Source organism: Falco peregrinus, chromosome Z, assembly GCF_023634155.1.
Source record: "Falco peregrinus isolate bFalPer1 chromosome Z, bFalPer1.pri, whole genome shotgun sequence".
Taxonomy (NCBI): domain Eukaryota; kingdom Metazoa; phylum Chordata; class Aves; order Falconiformes; family Falconidae; genus Falco; species Falco peregrinus.
Window position 1 is genome coordinate 5,696,535 of NC_073739.1, and position 18,613 is coordinate 5,715,147.

Sequence of the window (18,613 nt, forward strand, 5' to 3'; positions counted from 1 at the left end):
GTAGTAGAAAATGCTGCCTTTGGTTTCACTTCTGTCACTCTGCTGAAGTCAGTACGGATGACTGAAACCAACTGACAACATCTGAAAAGATCCCAGTGGCTCCACGAGACCTTTGGTCCCAGTTAAACAATGTAAATGATGAGAGCCTGGCAAAAGCTTGTGGGATCTGAAAATAGTTTGTTCTTGTCACTGTTCATTCAGCTTTAATTTTCCATTGAATCATACTACTGCATTGCATAAGGTCATATAAAGAAAACTTTTCAAAGCTGTTTGAGTCTGGCAGCATGTATGAGGCCTGCCTTATTCTATCTAGTGGCAGGAGAAGGCTGTTGTACCCTCTTACTCCACTGCTATGTTGTCCAGTTTATTGTCTGCATATGGTAGAATTAATGGGCCTAAGAAACAGATTGTGAGCAGGTGCTCATCAGGTGAGATATCCTAAGAGACTTCCCATTGATGTTTGTAAGCTACTCAGTTCCATGCCTCTAATTACGGTCAGCTACTTAAAACCTTTTCATCTGTATGTTTGTCTAATCATAGCAGAATATATAGAAAGTTGGAATCGCCCGAGGTGAATATGTAGCCTGTGCAGAGGAGGTTATGTTAATCAATAGCATGATCTGCAATCTCAAGCGTCAGGTGACATAAAAAACTTGTTTTACTTGCTCTTTAAATTGGATTAACCACTGTAATTATCTCTTCAGAAGCACAATTTCTTTAGGATTTTGAAATCTATCAGATACCTCATTTCCAATATATGCAATTTAAACTGTGCTTATGGCAAGGTAGATAAATAATTGCTTGCTTGGTTATGTGTTTATGTAATCTGAAGCACTTAGGAAAATAAGCCTTCCTTCTCTGCCAGCTTGGTAAAGTTGTTTCTGGATTTCAAATTCTAAACATAAAATATTATCCTAGAAGTTAGGTTAAATTACATGGAAAGCAAAAATGTCGTCTACATTACTTTCAGAACTACACAGCAGGTACAGCTGGCTGACTAAGCAAAGAGTTTGATGAGTTAAGCAGAGTTGTTAAGCTCATAAATGACGTATGTGACACGGTTTGATTTTTCCATGATTTGGTCCTTCTCTAGGTCTTAAATTTGCATGTTATTGATGATGACATTCCGGAGCTAAATGAATATTTCCGTGTGACATTAGTCTCTGCAGTGTCTGGAGATGGAAAAGTAGGTTCAACTCCTACCAGTGGAGCAAGTATAGATCCAGAAAAGGAAACTACTGATATCAGCATCAAAGCCAGTGACCACCCATATGGTAACAATGATGGAGATGACACAGTCTTGTTGCAGATAATTATATAGTTCTAGCTCAACAGATAAAAGCTTTGCTTAGGCTAGATAGTTGAGGAAGCAATGCCAAGTATTCCACTTTATCTAACTTGAAATTAGTTAATAATTTTTATATAAGATTGAAAGCTAATTACTGATTCTAGAGAATGTTATGAAAAGGCATCAAACAGGCGATGATTCCCTTCTGAGAGTACATAAAGGTTGCATGCAGTAAACCCTGTGTAAGTTTTTCTCAGATGAGAATTCCCAGTGCAGAGAGTACCCAATACTATGACACAATGAGGCTCTTTTGGGAAGAGCTGAATTCAGTACTGTGATGTGGCTGTATCAAGACTGATATGGATATCAGTGAGAGAAGGGAAGTACTTAGCATATCCCTGGAAACAGCACAATTGAGCCCTAAGGGCATATCAATAATTGGGGTTTAATTTCAGAAATGTTAAATATAAGTATTATATATAATTTGGTTTCAGTGTATTATCTTGATTTAAATTTGGTGTGAGAAGCAATGTAAATAGTACCTCTTGTCTGCCAGGTCTGCTACAATTCTCAGTGGGGCCACCCCCTCAGCCAGGTGATGAAATGATTCTGCCAGCCTCTGCTGTGCCCCATATTACTATTAAAGAAGAAGCTGGACACATCAGATTACTGGTAGTTCGTGCACAAGGCCTTCTTGGAACAGTTCTGGTGGAGTACAGAACAGTGCCGCTTACAGCTTTCAGTCCTAAAGATTATCAGGTATGACCATTGCCAAGATGCATACATATTTTAGAATTTAGCTATTTGTCCTGGAGATAGCCTTCAGTTTGAGTATTTTAGCCCAGCTATGATTCTTTTTACAGATACAGTTTGTTTTATATGATAATGTAATAAATCAATGTGTAATACTGGTGTGGTTTAACCCCAGCCAGCAACTAAGTACCATGCAGCTGCTCACTCACTCCCCAACTCCCCTGGTGGGATGGGGAGAACTGGGGAAAAAAAAAAGGTAAACCGCATGGGTTGAGACAAGAACAGTTTAATACCCAAAATAAAGTAAAATATACTACTACTACTACTACTACTACTACTGATTGAAATGGAAAGGAAGATAAGGAAAAAAGGAGAAACAAAAGTCAAGGAAAAATAAACCAAAAAAAACCCCCACCCCCCAAATTATGCGCAATACAGTTGCTCACCACCCACTGAGCAATGCCCAGCTACTTCCCCAGCAGTGATCTTGCCACCGCCAGCCAACTGCTGCCAGTTTATATGCTGAGCAGGATGTTCTATAGTATGGGATATCCCTTTGGCCAGCTTGGGTTGGCTGTCCTGGCTGTGTCCCTCCCCAACTTCTTGTGCCCTTCCAGCCCTCTTGCTGTCAGGGCATGAGAAACTGAAAAGTCCCTGACTTATTATAAACATTACCTAGTTACAACTAAGAACATCGGTGTTTTATCACCTTTATTGTCATACTAGATCCAAAACACAGCACTGTGCTAACTACTGGGAAGATTAACTCTGTTGCAGCTGAAACCCAGACAAATACTCACTTTAAAAATAAATATCTGTGAGTTTTACGTCCTTTCTGTACAGCCTGTTGTAGTTCCTAGGAAAAAACTCTGGTTTTGAATTTTTTTTCTTAAGAGAATTGGCATTGCAGCAAGAAGGGATATGTGCTATTGTTACTGAGTGTACCAGACTTTATATGAACATTCAGGTGCATGTACAGGTTAAGATTATGCTTGTACATGTCAGGATTTGTACATGTTCAGCAAAATAACCTGCACGTATCTGTGTTTGCTTGTCTAACTGATATTCGTGCAGAAAAATGTAGATGAATGCAGATGCTCATAATTCTGTGAATTTAAATGCTTTGTTCTCATAGAAAAGGCGTGGCAGATTTTTTAACAGCTTAAGTAAAGAAAAGTGAATGTTTTGACAAAGGCAAACAAAATCAGGTTCTATTTCTTTTTTATATGGGTGAAAACATTAGACTTGAACAAAAACATAAAGACCTTTCATATTTCAGGCTGTTGTGGGCACGCTGGAATTTCAGCCAGGAGAAAGATACAAGTACATTACTGTTAACATCACTGACAATTCTATTCCTGAATTAGAAAAAACTTTTAAAGTGGAGCTGTTGAACCCAGAGGGAGGAGGTAAGGCACATTCATCAATCCATTGGTTGTATTTTCATGATCTCTACTCATCCATTAAAATCTTACCTTTCTTAGGTGTACTATTTCCTTGTTATTTCTAAAGACAAACACCCACACATTCCTCAGGCAGCTGTAATTTTTCTTAGGAAAGTTGTGTCCTTGAGATATTTTGTTAATCATTGCTGGAAAACACCAGATTCCAAAGAAAGTGTATTATTGTCTGGCGTTAGGTCATTTAAAGGCAATTGCTGCTTTTCACAATACATAATTTCATGGTTGCTAATGAGAATAGAAATGATGTAAAAAATATATTATTTTCATTTTTTTAATTATCAATATTTATAAAATATTTAAAGCTAAACAGCCGAAGTGTTGTTTTTTTTTTTTTTTATCTGCCACTTCAGTGAAATCAGAGGAATTGTGATATACTAGCTCATAACTTAGCTGGATTAGAGAAGTAGGGGACTGTGTGTGTTGAGAGGCCTAGGGGGTTTACCCAAGCTGGAGAGGTAGCTGGTAGGTTTGTGGAAGAACAAGAAAAACACTCAGTGCAAATCCTCATGTGAGATTTAGTCTCACAAGGGATGGCAAGCATTGGTCCTCCTGCCACAGAACACCACGCAGCCCTTGCAGCATTTGTTTCCATTGGAGCAAATTTTTAAGGGAAATCGTAAAGCTGGTTGAAGGGGAAAATGTAATTAGAAACGTTGGCAGCCATAAAGTGACTTTTTAGCTGATGTTATTTTTTTTAAACAATCCAGAAATGCAAGTGTGATGCCTTCTGGGAAGTTGTATCATATTACTTTGAATATCTGTAGTGCAACACATGGCACTATGGTGTATCATAGTGATTCTTGTGATAAAAACTTCAGACCTTTCATTCATGTGGACTTTTTGGTTGAATAGTTGTTTTGTTAAGCAAACTTTTCACTTCCCCACCTCCCTAACCCCCCCAAAAACATGTTACAGCTAACTTTAGTAATTCGCTAGGCAGATACCTTCTTAACACAAACCCGCTTTTTGGCCTTTCCAACACCATTACAAGCACAAAATTTAGGGTAAAATCTCCATTAATTAAGCTTTCTGCAGATTTTTCCAGCTTTCTGACATGTTATCACTTTGTGAAAAAATATTGGAATAGGAGAGTTTGGGGGATTTTAGCCTCTGGGTTGTTTTTTGGTTTTTGGGGTTTTGGTTTTTGTTTTTAATTCACATTTCCAATTTCTCCATGGCAGACCTCATTTAGGAGTGAGAAGGGGGAAATACAAATAGGGGAGACAAAGAGGGAAAGAAAGAAAAGAGAAAACAGAGATGCATGTGTTTTCTTTCCTTCTGACCTCCCATTGCTATTTCCAATGTCATAAATTGAATAAGAGGTGGCATACACAATATTTTTTCTGGCTTTTATCAGAAATTCTGTATACTTCCATATCCAAAATTGATGCCTTCCTAGAATACTTCCCTCTCTTTTTGTGTTGTCCAGAAATGTTTAAATTACTTTCTGCTTTCTCTCTATTTATAAATGTATATATGTGTATATATCTGTATGTCTGTCATCTTAAAGTTGCTGAGCTCTTTAGATATGATGACAGTGGTAGTGGTGATGGGAACATGGATTTCTTCCTTGCAACTGTCCATCAACATGGTAAGCATTTTTGATTAATCCTATTTTTTACTGCTAACTATAATGTCCTTCCTAAATTAGTATACTGACACAACTTGTCATAATATTACTTTACTTGCAGTCACAGGTGATTAATTTAGATATATCATAAAGTTCTGTCAAAACATTATTTTCCATTTTAATTTAAGCATAATTTCAATAGCAGTCAGTGTTTAGTGTAACACAGAAAATAGCGGCTTCTATACCATCAAAGTTACATTGTTGCAAAGCACAATATAGTAATTCCAGAAGTACAGTTTACAAAGTTAGTTCTGTTTGAAAGTGGTCACATTTCCTGGAGAGAAAAAAGCAAAGACACTTTTTAAATTTAAGGTAATTAAAAAATTTCATGATTCTGTGCTTTGATACATGCTTTATTTTACTTTGATTCACTGCATGTCAAATATACTCTTAAAGAAAAATAAGCTATTAGGTTTTTTTTTTAAAGGAATGTATTGATTGTTTTTCATTTCTTCTCTTTGAGTTTGTATTTGTGTCATAACATACAGAAAACAAAGATAATTTAATACTGAGAAAATTTAAAAAATACTAGATGCAGAAAACATTTGAAACATCAGAACTGAGGGAAAACCCTGATGTTGTAGGACTTCAGATTAAACCCTACAGACCTGAAAACGTTCCTTGAGCACCCATTATCCAAACGGAATAATTTATTTCCCTGTGACAGCCTGATTTTCGATTTTATTTTTAAATGGAAAGGATTTCAGTTTGAATCTGAGAGTAAGTCTGTGGTTTAGTCAATTTTTGGAACTTCCCTGGGGATTTTTTAAGTGCTTTTCCCCTTTTCCTTGTTTCCAGAAATCATATTCTGTGCCAGGTTCTTTCCCTTTCTAAGTGGCAAGTTATCTCACCCAACACAGTATTTTTAGTAGTAGGATTTACCAGAGTGTCTCTGTTTTTCACTCCAGCTTATGTTAGAATGGGACCTGCATTCATCTGGTCTATCTGTTTACTGTGGTTTACCATATAACTCCCCACCATCCTAAGTTCTGCTCCATTTTCATTCATTAAACCTGAATTTAATTTCTGTTCCTCCTTTAAAATATTCGTATTCGTTATATTTATATATTTGTTGCATAGTTCCATAGAAGGACTGCGAGGACTGCATTAGTCAAAGTCAGTTCCTTATCCATGTGGATAGCGATCATGCATTTCAAAAAAACAAAAGCAAAACAACACAGATACTCCGGTCATCCTCTCCTGTGTATTTTTTGTAACCTATGTCTTTGAAGAAAAGATGCTAGAAAAAATAACCCTTTTTGGAACTTCCACTTAACAGCTAGCTTGGGAATTGCATCCCACATCCTCGTGACTATTGAGGCTTCTGATGATGCTCATGGTGTGTTTGAGTTCAGTACTGAGTCACTCTCAGTAAATGGAACTGAGCCTGAAGATGGAGATAGCAATATTGTGCTGCAGGTTAGAAAGCTTTGAGTCTCATACTGCTGTGCAGTCCTCTTCTGTCTCTGTTTTTTACTGGGTGTTGTGTGATGTTTTTGCCGTAAGACTTTATAACAAACTTCTGTCTTGCACATCTGTTTTGCCATTTCATACTGAGTTTCCAGATGTTTCCAGTTGAAGCTAAAATGATGTAATATTAACATCCACAGATTTAAAATTACTTCTACTTGTTTACATTTGAGGTACTGCTATCTTAAAAGATGATACAACAAAGACAGCAAAGCTGAGATAGTAAAGTTTATACTGTTTTTTTAAAACACACATTTATTTTAACCCATCATGTCAATGTCTTTGCTCAATTCCATCTCATACTTTTATGTTTTTCTTTCTCAGAGAACAAAAATATGCAGGTTTTTTGTATTTTTCACTTAGGTTGTGAGAACGCATGGGGCCTTGTCACAGGTGACGCTGCACTGGATCATAGTGTGTGATCTTAACAAAGACCTGATCTCTACACATGGGAACGTAACGTTTGATGTTGGCCAAGTGACAGCAAATATTACAGTACAGGTTTCTCCTGATGAAGTTCCTGAATTGGATAAGATGTTTTCAGTTATGATCATCAATGTCTCCAATGGCCGCCTTGGAAATCATACTAATGCAACTTTAACTATCTTAGCTAATGATGATCCATATGGAGTCTTCATCTTTTCTGAGCGAAACCGGCCCATAAAAGTTGAGGAAGAAAGAAAAAATATCTCCCTGACAATAATCAGGCATGGTGGTCTCCTTGGTACAGTAATAGTAACATACAGAACTATTGGTGATGATGAGAAGTTACCCTTTCTTCCACCTGATGTTGTTAGAGCAACAGAGGGAAAAGATTATATACCCATTACAGGTCATGTGATCTTCACCGCCAATGAAAGTCAGGCCACAATATCTTTGCCTATTTTGGATGATGATGATCCTGAGAGGTCGGAGTCTGTTTTTGTGGAGCTAAGCAGTATTGTATTGATTGAGAAAGTACAGGATCGACCAAGTAAGTTATCTTACGTATGTAAAATTTACAATTTAAATATGAAGGCTTGTGTTACATTTAATAGGATAAAGTGCAACAAGTTAAATGATAAACTTTTTAACCACAGCCAGTCTGTATGTTTAAGAAATCTCTGAGTTACGTGCCTTGTGGGCTGTTGGCATACATTTCCTCCAGTGCAGTGTTTTGTAAAGGATGGATGAGCATTTCTTTATCACTTTTTCATTGCCTTGTCCAAGGTCTTTCAGGCCAAATAGATAAATGTTGGTTTTGTGCACTAATACCTGCTGTTTCTGTAAAGTTTGCTATTAGGAAATAACTATGCTATTTTTGCTTATTGAAAGCCAAAGAAGTCCTTTAAAAACAAATTGGTGTAGAATTACAGCCACATGTTGCTTTTTTAGTGTAGAGGATGCCTGCTTCGTCCCTCGTTTAGATAAATTCTGGTCATTACAGCCTGATTTGTGCTTCAAAGCTTCTTGGCATGTCTAATTGCTACCATGCCCCAGATTTATCTTGATATTAAGGGAAACTTGTAATATAATTCTGCTGGGAGATTGAAATCTTATTTATATTTCATTATAGCAAATTAAAGTATGAAATTCTTCTGAACTGTATTGATCTTACTACTGGCCTTATGGACAAATAAATAAACAAAAATTTAATAAATAAAGCTTATAAATAATTAATAATTATATAATTAAATAAATAAAATTAATTAAAAAATTACTTCACAGTACCTCACCCCTTAAAATAAATTATGGCTTGTATGATCCAGAGCAGGGTAGAATAGTCAGTTACTAAAAATCGTTATTTTTATGCCATAACAGCATTCAAACACCAAAAGTATGTTGTTGCAGTTTGTCATTATACTTTGTCCAATTCTAAAAGAACCCCAATTTTGCTGAAAGCTAATGGCGACTAACCACTGAACTCACTTCTGTGTCTAACTCTACAGCCATAGATAGCAAGCATCTCATGCACCCCCTCACTAAGTTTTCTTTATGTTTCAGTTGTAAGTTCTCCTCGACTTGGATTAGTGGGTGAGACAATAGCTCATGTAATTATCAATGCCAACGATGATGCTTTTGGAACACTTCAGCTTTCTGCTTCAGCTGTGCGAGTTGCTGAAAATTATGTTGGACCAATCATTAACGTGACCAGAACTGGGGGAATATTTGCAGATGTCTCAGTGAAATTTAAAGCTGTGCCAATAACTGCAACAGCTGGTAAGAAATCAGAATAGCAGAACTACGCCATCTGTGTTAAAGTGGAAAGAGCATACTGTATTCTTTGGGTATTCAAAGCAAACAAGTATGTATTGAATATGAATTGTTGTATAATAAGTGAAAAAAAAATAAATAATGTAGTGAGACCTTTAGTGACTCTGCTTAGCAAACAGGAATCCAAGCCCATGGGAAAAAGTCATGCATCAGCTTCTAGAAAGCTCTGAAACATCATCACTGAAGAAACTTGCAGGAGAAATGAGTGAAGGAATTGTGGTGTTTGTTTCCCTAGTGGCTCACCACATCTTCAAAAAAAGAAAATAAATAAAAATAAAATATAATGTAGTATATCTAACTACTGTTTAGTCCAGTGTGCATACTTAACCCTGCCATGCATTGTTTGGGTGAGGTTATTAAAGGTTATTAGAAGGGAACTGGGGACTCAGCTGTAAAACAAACAGGCAAAACCCAATCAACACCCAAGAAGACTTGAATGTCTGAAAATGGGAGGTTAAGTTCTTTCTCCAGCTGTACCTATAAAGAAGGTGTGTACAGAAAGGAGCAAACTTACAACTTGTGCAGGGTCAAAACTACTTCGTTATAAATCAAACCCACTGTATTTCAGCTATGTTCAAAATCGAATGGGCATGTACCTTTTTAGGTTTCTGAGAAGCATGTACCTTTTTAAGTTTCCTTTTTATGTAAGACTTTTTAAAATAAGTGTATAGCTAAATTGATGTCAGAGTATGCTTTCAAATAGTTTCTGAAGTGGAGCCATTATCTAGTGTATCACAGTTGTTCATCTAGACAGTCTTAGAGACAATTTTGTCTAAAGTGAGGTCCACACATAGAGTATGCCCTTTAGTAAAATCTACTTTGACAAAGGTACTTCTGTTCACTTCTATCTCTTGGAAAGCCAGAGAGCAATTAGAAATCAAAGACAAAAACATCATGGTAATGTGACCTTGTTACACTTGGAAGAAAATAATGGGCCTTTTGTGACTTCTTCTTGGTCTAACAGTGCAAACTCTGTTTTGACCAAGCAGAGTTTTATTTTAATCCATCCAGATATCTCAAAGGCAATGGGAAATGAAAAGGACTGTGTTGTCTAAGTCTGAAGATAAAGGAAGAAAACCATAAAAACATGGAGGAATGCATGTGTAAGAAAAGAGAGAAGTATTACTAATGATGGTCAATACACTGAACTATAATGCATTAATACTCTGGTTTTTATTATTTTGGTTTTTTCATCTATAAATCTAGGTGAGGACTACAGTGTGGCCTCATCAGATGTTGTCTTACTAGAAGGAGAAACAAGTAAAGCTGTGCCAATTTATATAATTAATGATATCCATCCTGAAGTTGAGGAGTCATTTTATGTTCAGCTGCTGAACCAAACAACAGGAGGAGCCTTGCTTGGATCTTTGACTAAGGCAATCATAACTATTGAGGCTTCTGATGACCCATTTGGATCCTTCGGTAAATGATTTTTTTGCATATTTTCTCTCTTCTGTGAACATTTTTACAGCAGTTTTGTGGGTGAGCTGTTACTGAGCAACTCAACAAAAACTTTCAGAAGACAAAGAGGAAGCCTGGATGAAGACAGTAAAGGCAAAGATAAGATAAACTAAATTAAACTGTGTAATTAAGGAGTAATGGTGCTTTAATATATAAAAAATTATTATTTAGTCATTGATATAAGAAGATATTGGAATCTTCCAATAGAGATAAATGGATTTTAGTTTACTTTTTTTAAAAAAAACTATTCTAAGTGCTGCATTTCTGTAATAGGTTTAAGCCAAAATCTGTGTTCTGATATCTGTTGCTTAAATCTTTGTTCCTTTTGTTTTACTAGGTGATCATCCAAAGCAGAATTAAAAATCTGGGGAAGTTGAAAAATATAAAGAGAAATTAAAATATATCCTCTTATTCTCTGTCACGTGGTTTAGTTTTTCTTCTGATTTTTATTATCAATAAAATGAATTGTGTATACTTTCCAAAACTAGTTTTGTAACAGAGGTTTTGAAAATGGTTTTGGTGATTTCAAAAAGTAATGATATTTCAGAAATCTATCCTTTTGGTTTTCTGTTTGTTTTTTTTGGTGAATTTTTTCCTGCCTTTTCTTTTTCTTACTTTTCTCCCTTCAGTACCCTACTTCATTGCTCATGTTCCATTTTGTTAATAGAAGGTGGTAGAGGAAAGAAAGAAAAAATGTCAAAAATAAGTATGTCCAGATGGGTAATTAATTTACTTAATTCCTAACAACTAGATGTTTAATACAAGGAAAACTTTTATTTGAAACCAGTTTATATAGAATATATTGATTTATTTCTTCAGTAAGTGGCATGGAAGCTGCTAAAGAGTTTCCTTGCGGGGAATAATTACGAAAATATCTTCTAAGAGGTTAGAAACTGCTCATGGTTAGCCCTGAATAATGGGTACGTTGGAATAAACTTTTTGGATGAGGGCACAATTTTAATGTTAATTTCCTCTGTAGATGAAAATATTAATACTGGAAGCTTGCTTTTAAGTTTAACCTGATTAAAAATGATTTACCTGTGCAAATAGATGCAATCTAGTGAAATATATCTACGTACTTCAGGAGTTTATATATTTACTTTCAGTTTCATTGTTAATGAAATACATCTCTCTGTGCTGTACTTAGTTTTTCAGATTACTGAATTCACTGTGGAGGAGCCTGAATTTGGATCAGTAACCATAAATCTGCCAATAATCCGCAATGCTGGGACTCTTGGTAACGTTACTGTTCAGTGGGTTGCTACCATTAATGGACATCCTGCTGATGCTGACTTGCAGGTTGTCACGGGTAATATTACTTTTGCCCCTGGGGAAGCCATTCAGATGTTGGTGTTGGAAGTCCTGGCTGATGATGTTCCAGAAATAGAAGAAGTAAGTTCAGTTACATATTAGACTTCTAACTTGTCATATAAATGTGTGCAAAGGAAAACAAGGCATGTTCTGGCAGGAAGGTGCAAGAAGTTCAGATTTTACTTTGCTTGTGCTTATTTTTAGAAATACCAACAATTGTTTAGCTGCATTATTTCTTTTTCTTTTTTTTTTTTTCTTTTTTGAGATTGTCCATGTAGAATTAACTCAGGCCTCCAATGGTGGTGCTATTGGGTTAGATGGCGTGGCAAATATTATAATACCTGCCAATGATAATCCTTATGGCACAGTCTTCTTTCATCAATCATTATATCGAATTCAGGAGCCACTAGAAAGAAATTTGCTTGCAAATATAACAGTCAGGCGAAGGTTTGTATGTTTGCTTTATTTATAGCTATTATTTTTTCTTCTTTTCTGTCCTTCCTGTAATTTCAATTGTCATGCTTCGTTTGTATAAGCATTTGCGTCAATTTCTTGGTCTGCCAGCTCAACACATTTTTATTTCATATGCATTGGTTTTGAACCTAATGTCTGCTTATTAGAAATGCACATAAACCACTTATATATAACATACATTATAATCTGTAATGTAAACCAATTGTACATGATGTACTTGAAGTTTAATTTTGCCTATTTAATTGTCAGAGCTTTAAAGCTGCACAACAGCCTGCTCCTGTAATTTGTACTAGAGGAAAAAATGGGTCAATCCTTGTGGGATGGAAAGAAACAAGAAAAGGAAAACAGGTTTTATGCTTGTGATATGATATCTTGAGGACACCTAAGAGGAAAGGTGACAAGACTGGGTAGCACAGGCTTTGTATTTCTTGCCAGCCCTAAGAAGACTTAAGTTAATTCCTAGAAACAAATGTTTGCAAACATGCATTTTTAACAGACTGCTACCCAAGCTATAAATAAGCAGACTTGCTAGCCACAAAAAACGACACCTCAGTTATTCTTGTACTAGCTCCAAGAGAATCCACTTTAAATAGCAATTTGGAACTTTTCAGCAATTCAGAAAGGGCCGATTGATTTTATTCTTTTTTATTCTTAACCCAGAAACATAAACTATGCTAGACATACTTAATCAACTAACATTACTTTTTTTATTTTAATGTCTTTTAGTGGGGGAAAGTTTGGTCAGCTGCAGATATTTTACAGCACTTCTGAGACTGACGTTGTAGCTCTTGCCATTGAGCAAGGTCAGGATATCCTGTCATGTTACGAGTCTCCTGTAAAAGGAATTCCTGACCAACCATCCAAGACCAGAGTGAATGTGTCAGCAGTGAGTGACCCACTGTATGCCTGTGCCACTCAGTGCCTAAAAGAACAAGTGTGTTCAGCCTTTACATTTTCCAGTGCCTCTGAGATTCCTGTCTGCCTTTGGCTGACATCAGAGATCAGCCCATTAACTAACGCTTCAGGATTCTGGACCTACAAGAAAAATGTAACCACTGCATCCGCTCTTTTCAGCACACAAGCCATCGCTGGTAGCGATTATGAATCTGTTATAAGACAGTGGGCCATAATGCAGGAAGGGGAAGAGTTTGCAAATCTCACAGTTACCATACTCCCTGACAGTCTGCCAGAGTTGGATGAGACATTCATTATATCCCTTTTGAAAGTTGAACTAATGAACATCTCAGCCAGCTTAAAAAATCAGCCGACTATAGGACAGCCAAATACTTCAACAGTTGTCATAATGATGAATGGGGATGCGTTTGGAGTATTTAAGATCTACAGCCTAAGTCCCAATGCGACAGAGAAGGGACTGTATATTGAAGTAGAAGAACGTCCTCAGACCAACGTGCAGCTAATGATACACAGGACAGAAGGCAGCCTGGGACAGGTGACAGTGGAATGGCATGTGGTTGGTGGAACTGCTACCCCAAACTTGGATTTTGTAGGTGTTGGTGAGACTCTGGTGTTTGCAGAAGGTGAGACAAGGTTTTGCACTAGTTTCTCTTTCATAAAACTAAAGAAAAGCAAAAGAACCTGACCAGCACTAAGCTCTCTGGATGTTTTGATAAGTAATGTCTTATTCGTAAGCTAAACATCCCAGAATGCTCAGGATACATATTTAAAAGAATACAGTTCATCAGCATATAGCACTATGTTGCAGAACACACTTAGTGGTAGTAGAAAAAAAAAAGATGAAAAGCATAAGTAAGTATTTTTAAAAAAAATATCGCAATGTGCATTATAAAGAATACCATTTCACCAAATAAATAAGGAACAATAATGCTGAAGATAGTTGTTATTTCAAGGGTAATGAGAATGAGAATCAGGTCTGACTGGTCTTTTGTTAACTTTTAGTCAGTACAGTAGTAATTTTTCCTGATGTCTCTTTTTAGATTCTGATATTGTCTTGATTTCATAACATACTGTAACAGCATATTAAAAAAACATAGGCAAACAAAACAGATGAACAGTCAATGTCAGACATTACTTCAGTACCATGCAGCATGACAGATATATTTTGTATTTTCAGAGTCTGAACTGATTGAACAGTTATTTTGAAAGCAATTTATGGGAGCGTAGTAAAGATGCTAGTGTGCTAGCTAGTTTGCTAAACCATCTGAACTCAAAATAAGTGATTCTAAAATTGACCTGTAATTGTATTAGTGGTTATAAATTTAGTAAAAACTGTTTTCAAAATACTTTCAAATTTTTTCAAATTCACATGCACTGAGCAACCAGGTTGTGTTGTAAATTATAACAGATTATAAAGACTGGTAATTGATAGTGCTTGCTGTATACATTACTGTTCTTTGATAATCCAGAATGTAAGTAACACAATGACAGCCCATTTTAATGCATTCTCTGGCCCAGTAAATACATTCAAATGTATACATACTTGTATTTACATTGTGTACTCATAAGTGTACATGTATATAGGGTTCATCAGAGAGTTTATGCACTTGGTAATATTTTTTACAGGAATAATATTCCCCTTTTCTAAGTTAAATTTGAAAGTCAGAGAACTTACAATGCAAATAAAGAATTCTGGACATTCAGAAATTATATCTACATTGTTCATTTCTATATAGTATATTTAATAATTTGGCAATTACATTGGCCTAATGTGACTTTTCAATAGTAATTGAATAAAACTCCATAATGACATTCAGGAGCTTCTAGACAGGTAAATAAATAAATGTGCTTCATGTCCTTGAAGTTTTTGAAGAATTTCCTACAAAAAGAGGTGATTACATCTTTTTAAAAAGTGATTTTCATGAGCACATGTAAGTATGTATATGTTGTTCTCCTTGCAGGGGAAACAAAAAAGATGGTCACACTAGCCATTTTAGATGATCCAGAGCCGGAGGATAATGAAAGTATCATAATCAGCCTGGTCCATACTGAAGGAGGGAGTCGGATTCTGCCCAGTTTTGACACTGTCACAGTGATTATTCTGTCAAATGACAATGTGGCAGGAATTATCAGCTTCCAGACAGCCTCAAGATCTGTTATTGGTCGTGAAGGTGGGTAATTGGTGTTGACCACACTCAGTTTAACATTAGCTCCCATCTGGGTGTTTTCTGTTGATAATGACTTGCAGTGATTGTATCACTGTTCAGAGAATGCTAGCAAGTAGAGGATAACCACATGTATTCATTTGAATTTTTAACTTTTGCAAGCACAGCACTTAAGTGAAATCTGTGGAAAGGATGAGTACACCATTCCAAAATCATTCTATTTATCATCATCTGTGCTTTCCTTTTTTCTGAAGATCATGCCTTGCTTCTATTGCTGGTGCATTTCAAAGGTCCTATTAGCATTTCTTGTCTTACTCATTTATTCCACATTCCAGAACTGTATATAACTCCCATCATACACACCCATTGGTAGTCATAAGTAAATCTCATGTACTGGTGACTTACAATTCACTTTAAATCTTCTACAAAATTTTCCTACAGAAGGATTAGGATCACATCTTCTCTCTTCCTGACTCAATAACCTGCTGTTTTACAATTTTCTGTTTATGGTTTTTTATAGGAGACATTAGTGATCTAGCTGTCATCACTCAGTCATAACATTTGAGAAAGAACAATAATAATTTGGTATGGACCAAAGGTTACTACTGGTGCTTTAAGAGAGCATGTTGCATGTTTGATCTAAGGTTTGATGCAGTTTTGCACAGGATAATAATAGTAGTGATGGTGATTGCTTTTGGCAGCCTTTGCTGGAATCTCAGTGTATTGCATGTTTATGTTACATGTAAACTAATGGGCAGGGAGAATTAACAAAACAGAAATTTTGCTGTCCAGGAACATGTGCATTGCGTTTTCTGTTTGAAGAAAAAAGTCTTTCTCAATGAAATGGGTTCTGTTTGTTTCCAGAAACGAAAGGACACCATAACCTTTTGAGTTTTATCTAGATATGGTTTGTGTTAATTCTGTGCTACTCTGTTCCCATTTTTTGTCCTTTATTCCTGTACATTAATGATTCTGATCTGCCTGCCAAGCCAGCTGCAGTCTGGCAGGCTAAGAAGAGCTGTTAATGAGCACAAGGAATTAATACAAACTGTCTCATTCCCAGAGGTTATGATGACCCTGAATACTTTCCACTGGTTAAATATTATTCAAAGCATGCTAGCAAATTCTGGCCATTTGGAGCTGAAATACTCTGCTGTAGTTTGGAAATTATGTGATTCCTATTCCTCCAGATTGTGAAAAACAGTGCATTGTCTAACAGCAAGAAAAAAATGACCAAATTAATTCCCTTTGATAAAAAATAATCAAAGAATGAGCTACAGGCCATAGATGATTTCAGTGTTTATATTTCATTTTCAGTATCGTTTCTTTTGTTTTGAAAACAAATTTTATCAGATTTATAAATCCATTATCCAAATCCAAAATTTATAAATCCAAATATGGTTATCTTTTATATTCATTGTATTATTGAACAACTTTTGTCAAGCACGTCTGTATGATTTTCAAGCTATGCATATTATTTATCACCTTGCTGGGGGCGAAGGTAGCATTTTAGTACAGGCAGAGGTGTGCATAGCTGTGCGGCTATGACTGTATTAGAAGAAAATACACTGTAGTATCTTGAAATAAGGAAGAAGAGGAGGGGACCTGAGGCCCCCTTCTTCTCCCTGATAAATGTAGAAATTTAAAGAGGTGAATAACATGGTTACATATTAAAAACCTTAAAACAAAGTGATGAATTTAGCCTAATAACACTTCTAGTCTTCAGAAATCAATTAGTATTTGTATTAGTATTTCTTTCTGGATAGGGGTACGAAAGATTTTGGTAAAACTGACGAAGAAACATGGGTCAGTAATTAACTACTTAGGGTCTGTAATTAGGATGATTTGTACATCAGGTTTGTTCTTAGTGTTTGCATTACAGTGTAACAGGCTTCCACATAGTAAAGCATTTTGTCCCAGTCTTCAGTGAAGATTCATTGTATTACATAATGTTGTATTGAAATAAACTTTGTCTAAATTGTGCATTCTGCAGTGATACCACAGTAACCATTTTTCTGTTAAATGTTTGCCTGCAATGGAGGTACAAAATGCCCAAATAGGATAAAATGGATTTCAGTGCAGTGTTAAATGATAGGATAAATTAGCCTCAGGGGAAACTGTAAACTGGTGCTCTGTTTGCAGATATCTGACTGTAGAAGCACAACCCTTGTGATGTCAATAAATTTTGAATTCTTTTATTCTTTTAGAAACAACATGGAACAACTTAATACAAAGATATGAATGGTAGTACATCTCCAAAGCTTAACTGAAGTTTGAAATATTGAGGCTAAATTACACATACTAATTCTATTTATTTGAAAATGGGTATATAGAATTCTTGTATTAATTCTTCACAATTTTATATTGTAATTAATTACATTAAGGTCTCTTGAGGTTAGTTCATACCTCTCTCGTTGGTAGCCAACATACATGCATCTCTCTAAAGTTCCCTTACCAAAAAAAAAAATGTGTCTAGAAAATGTGCAAATTGTTCCTACCAGCTGTAGCTATACAATTCTGTCCTGCAATATATTAGGCTAGAATACCCAGATAGTATCCTGACTTATATTCCTTATATTACATAATCAGAGAGACTAGCTGGGCTGCTCGATTCAATGCCAGTCAGTAAGGAAGATGTAACACCACATAGTCTCTTCCCCTTTTGCAGATGTATCTCAATGTTTCTCAACAGGATTGCTTCTAAGCTTGTACATAACGTAAACCAGAAGATGAATTTATTCCCAGATTCTGCAACAGTGAAAAAATTCAAGTCAGTTTATAGCAATACTAAGAAAGACTTTTTCAGTCAGTTGGAGATGGAACTAAGTTTGTCAGATTTCTGTTTCTACACCAGGAAAATAGATTTTGACAATTTTTTTAGTTTTCTTATTCTTTAGTAAAGCAAAAGAAATCTCATGTATTATTATTTCCAAGCATCTCAGTAGTATAGGCTTCTGCATATTTAATGTCTTTGAAAGCCAGTGCAACACTGTACACATTGGCAAACTTAAATTCTGTGCACTTGAAAAATGCTGTTGACATACGGATGCAATGCGCTTAAATATTATAAATAAACATCTGTCTTCTAATATGAATGTCTTGCATGACATTACTAGTGTTATCTGCTGGTGTATTTCATATTGATATATGTTAATGTCATAGGTTTGTATTTAAATATTTATTATTATATAAACAATATAACACTTATAAATATTTAATATTATATAAATTATATAATTTGTCTTAATTTTACAAAGATTTCTAAGGAGTTTACTCTTTCTTCATTAAAGTACCCATTGGATTAAGTGTTCTAAATGTGAAGGATACTATAACTGCTTCTTATAGATGCATGTTGTCAATTGATACTGTTCATGCCAGAAATCATAAGAATTTATTAAAAATTAATTTATAACATAAAATATTAATGTTT

The 18,613-nt window shown here is 35.5% G+C and overlaps 1 protein-coding gene across 1 annotated transcript in view; it reads left to right on the forward strand.

Moving 5' to 3' along the window:
- ADGRV1 (adhesion G protein-coupled receptor V1) overlaps positions 1 to 18,613 on the forward strand; it is a 291,184-nt gene that overhangs the window by 54,279 nt on the left and 218,292 nt on the right. The window contains exons 24-35 of the mRNA XM_055791141.1: positions 1,094 to 1,274; positions 1,845 to 2,047; positions 3,321 to 3,450; positions 5,015 to 5,095; positions 6,414 to 6,553; positions 6,968 to 7,577; positions 8,588 to 8,803; positions 10,064 to 10,279; positions 11,466 to 11,710; positions 11,895 to 12,076; positions 12,830 to 13,641; positions 14,980 to 15,189. Of these exons, the coding sequence (XP_055647116.1) occupies positions 1,094 to 1,274; positions 1,845 to 2,047; positions 3,321 to 3,450; positions 5,015 to 5,095; positions 6,414 to 6,553; positions 6,968 to 7,577; positions 8,588 to 8,803; positions 10,064 to 10,279; positions 11,466 to 11,710; positions 11,895 to 12,076; positions 12,830 to 13,641; positions 14,980 to 15,189 (3,226 nt within the window). The remainder of the gene's footprint in view (positions 1 to 1,093; positions 1,275 to 1,844; positions 2,048 to 3,320; positions 3,451 to 5,014; positions 5,096 to 6,413; positions 6,554 to 6,967; positions 7,578 to 8,587; positions 8,804 to 10,063; positions 10,280 to 11,465; positions 11,711 to 11,894; positions 12,077 to 12,829; positions 13,642 to 14,979; positions 15,190 to 18,613) is intronic.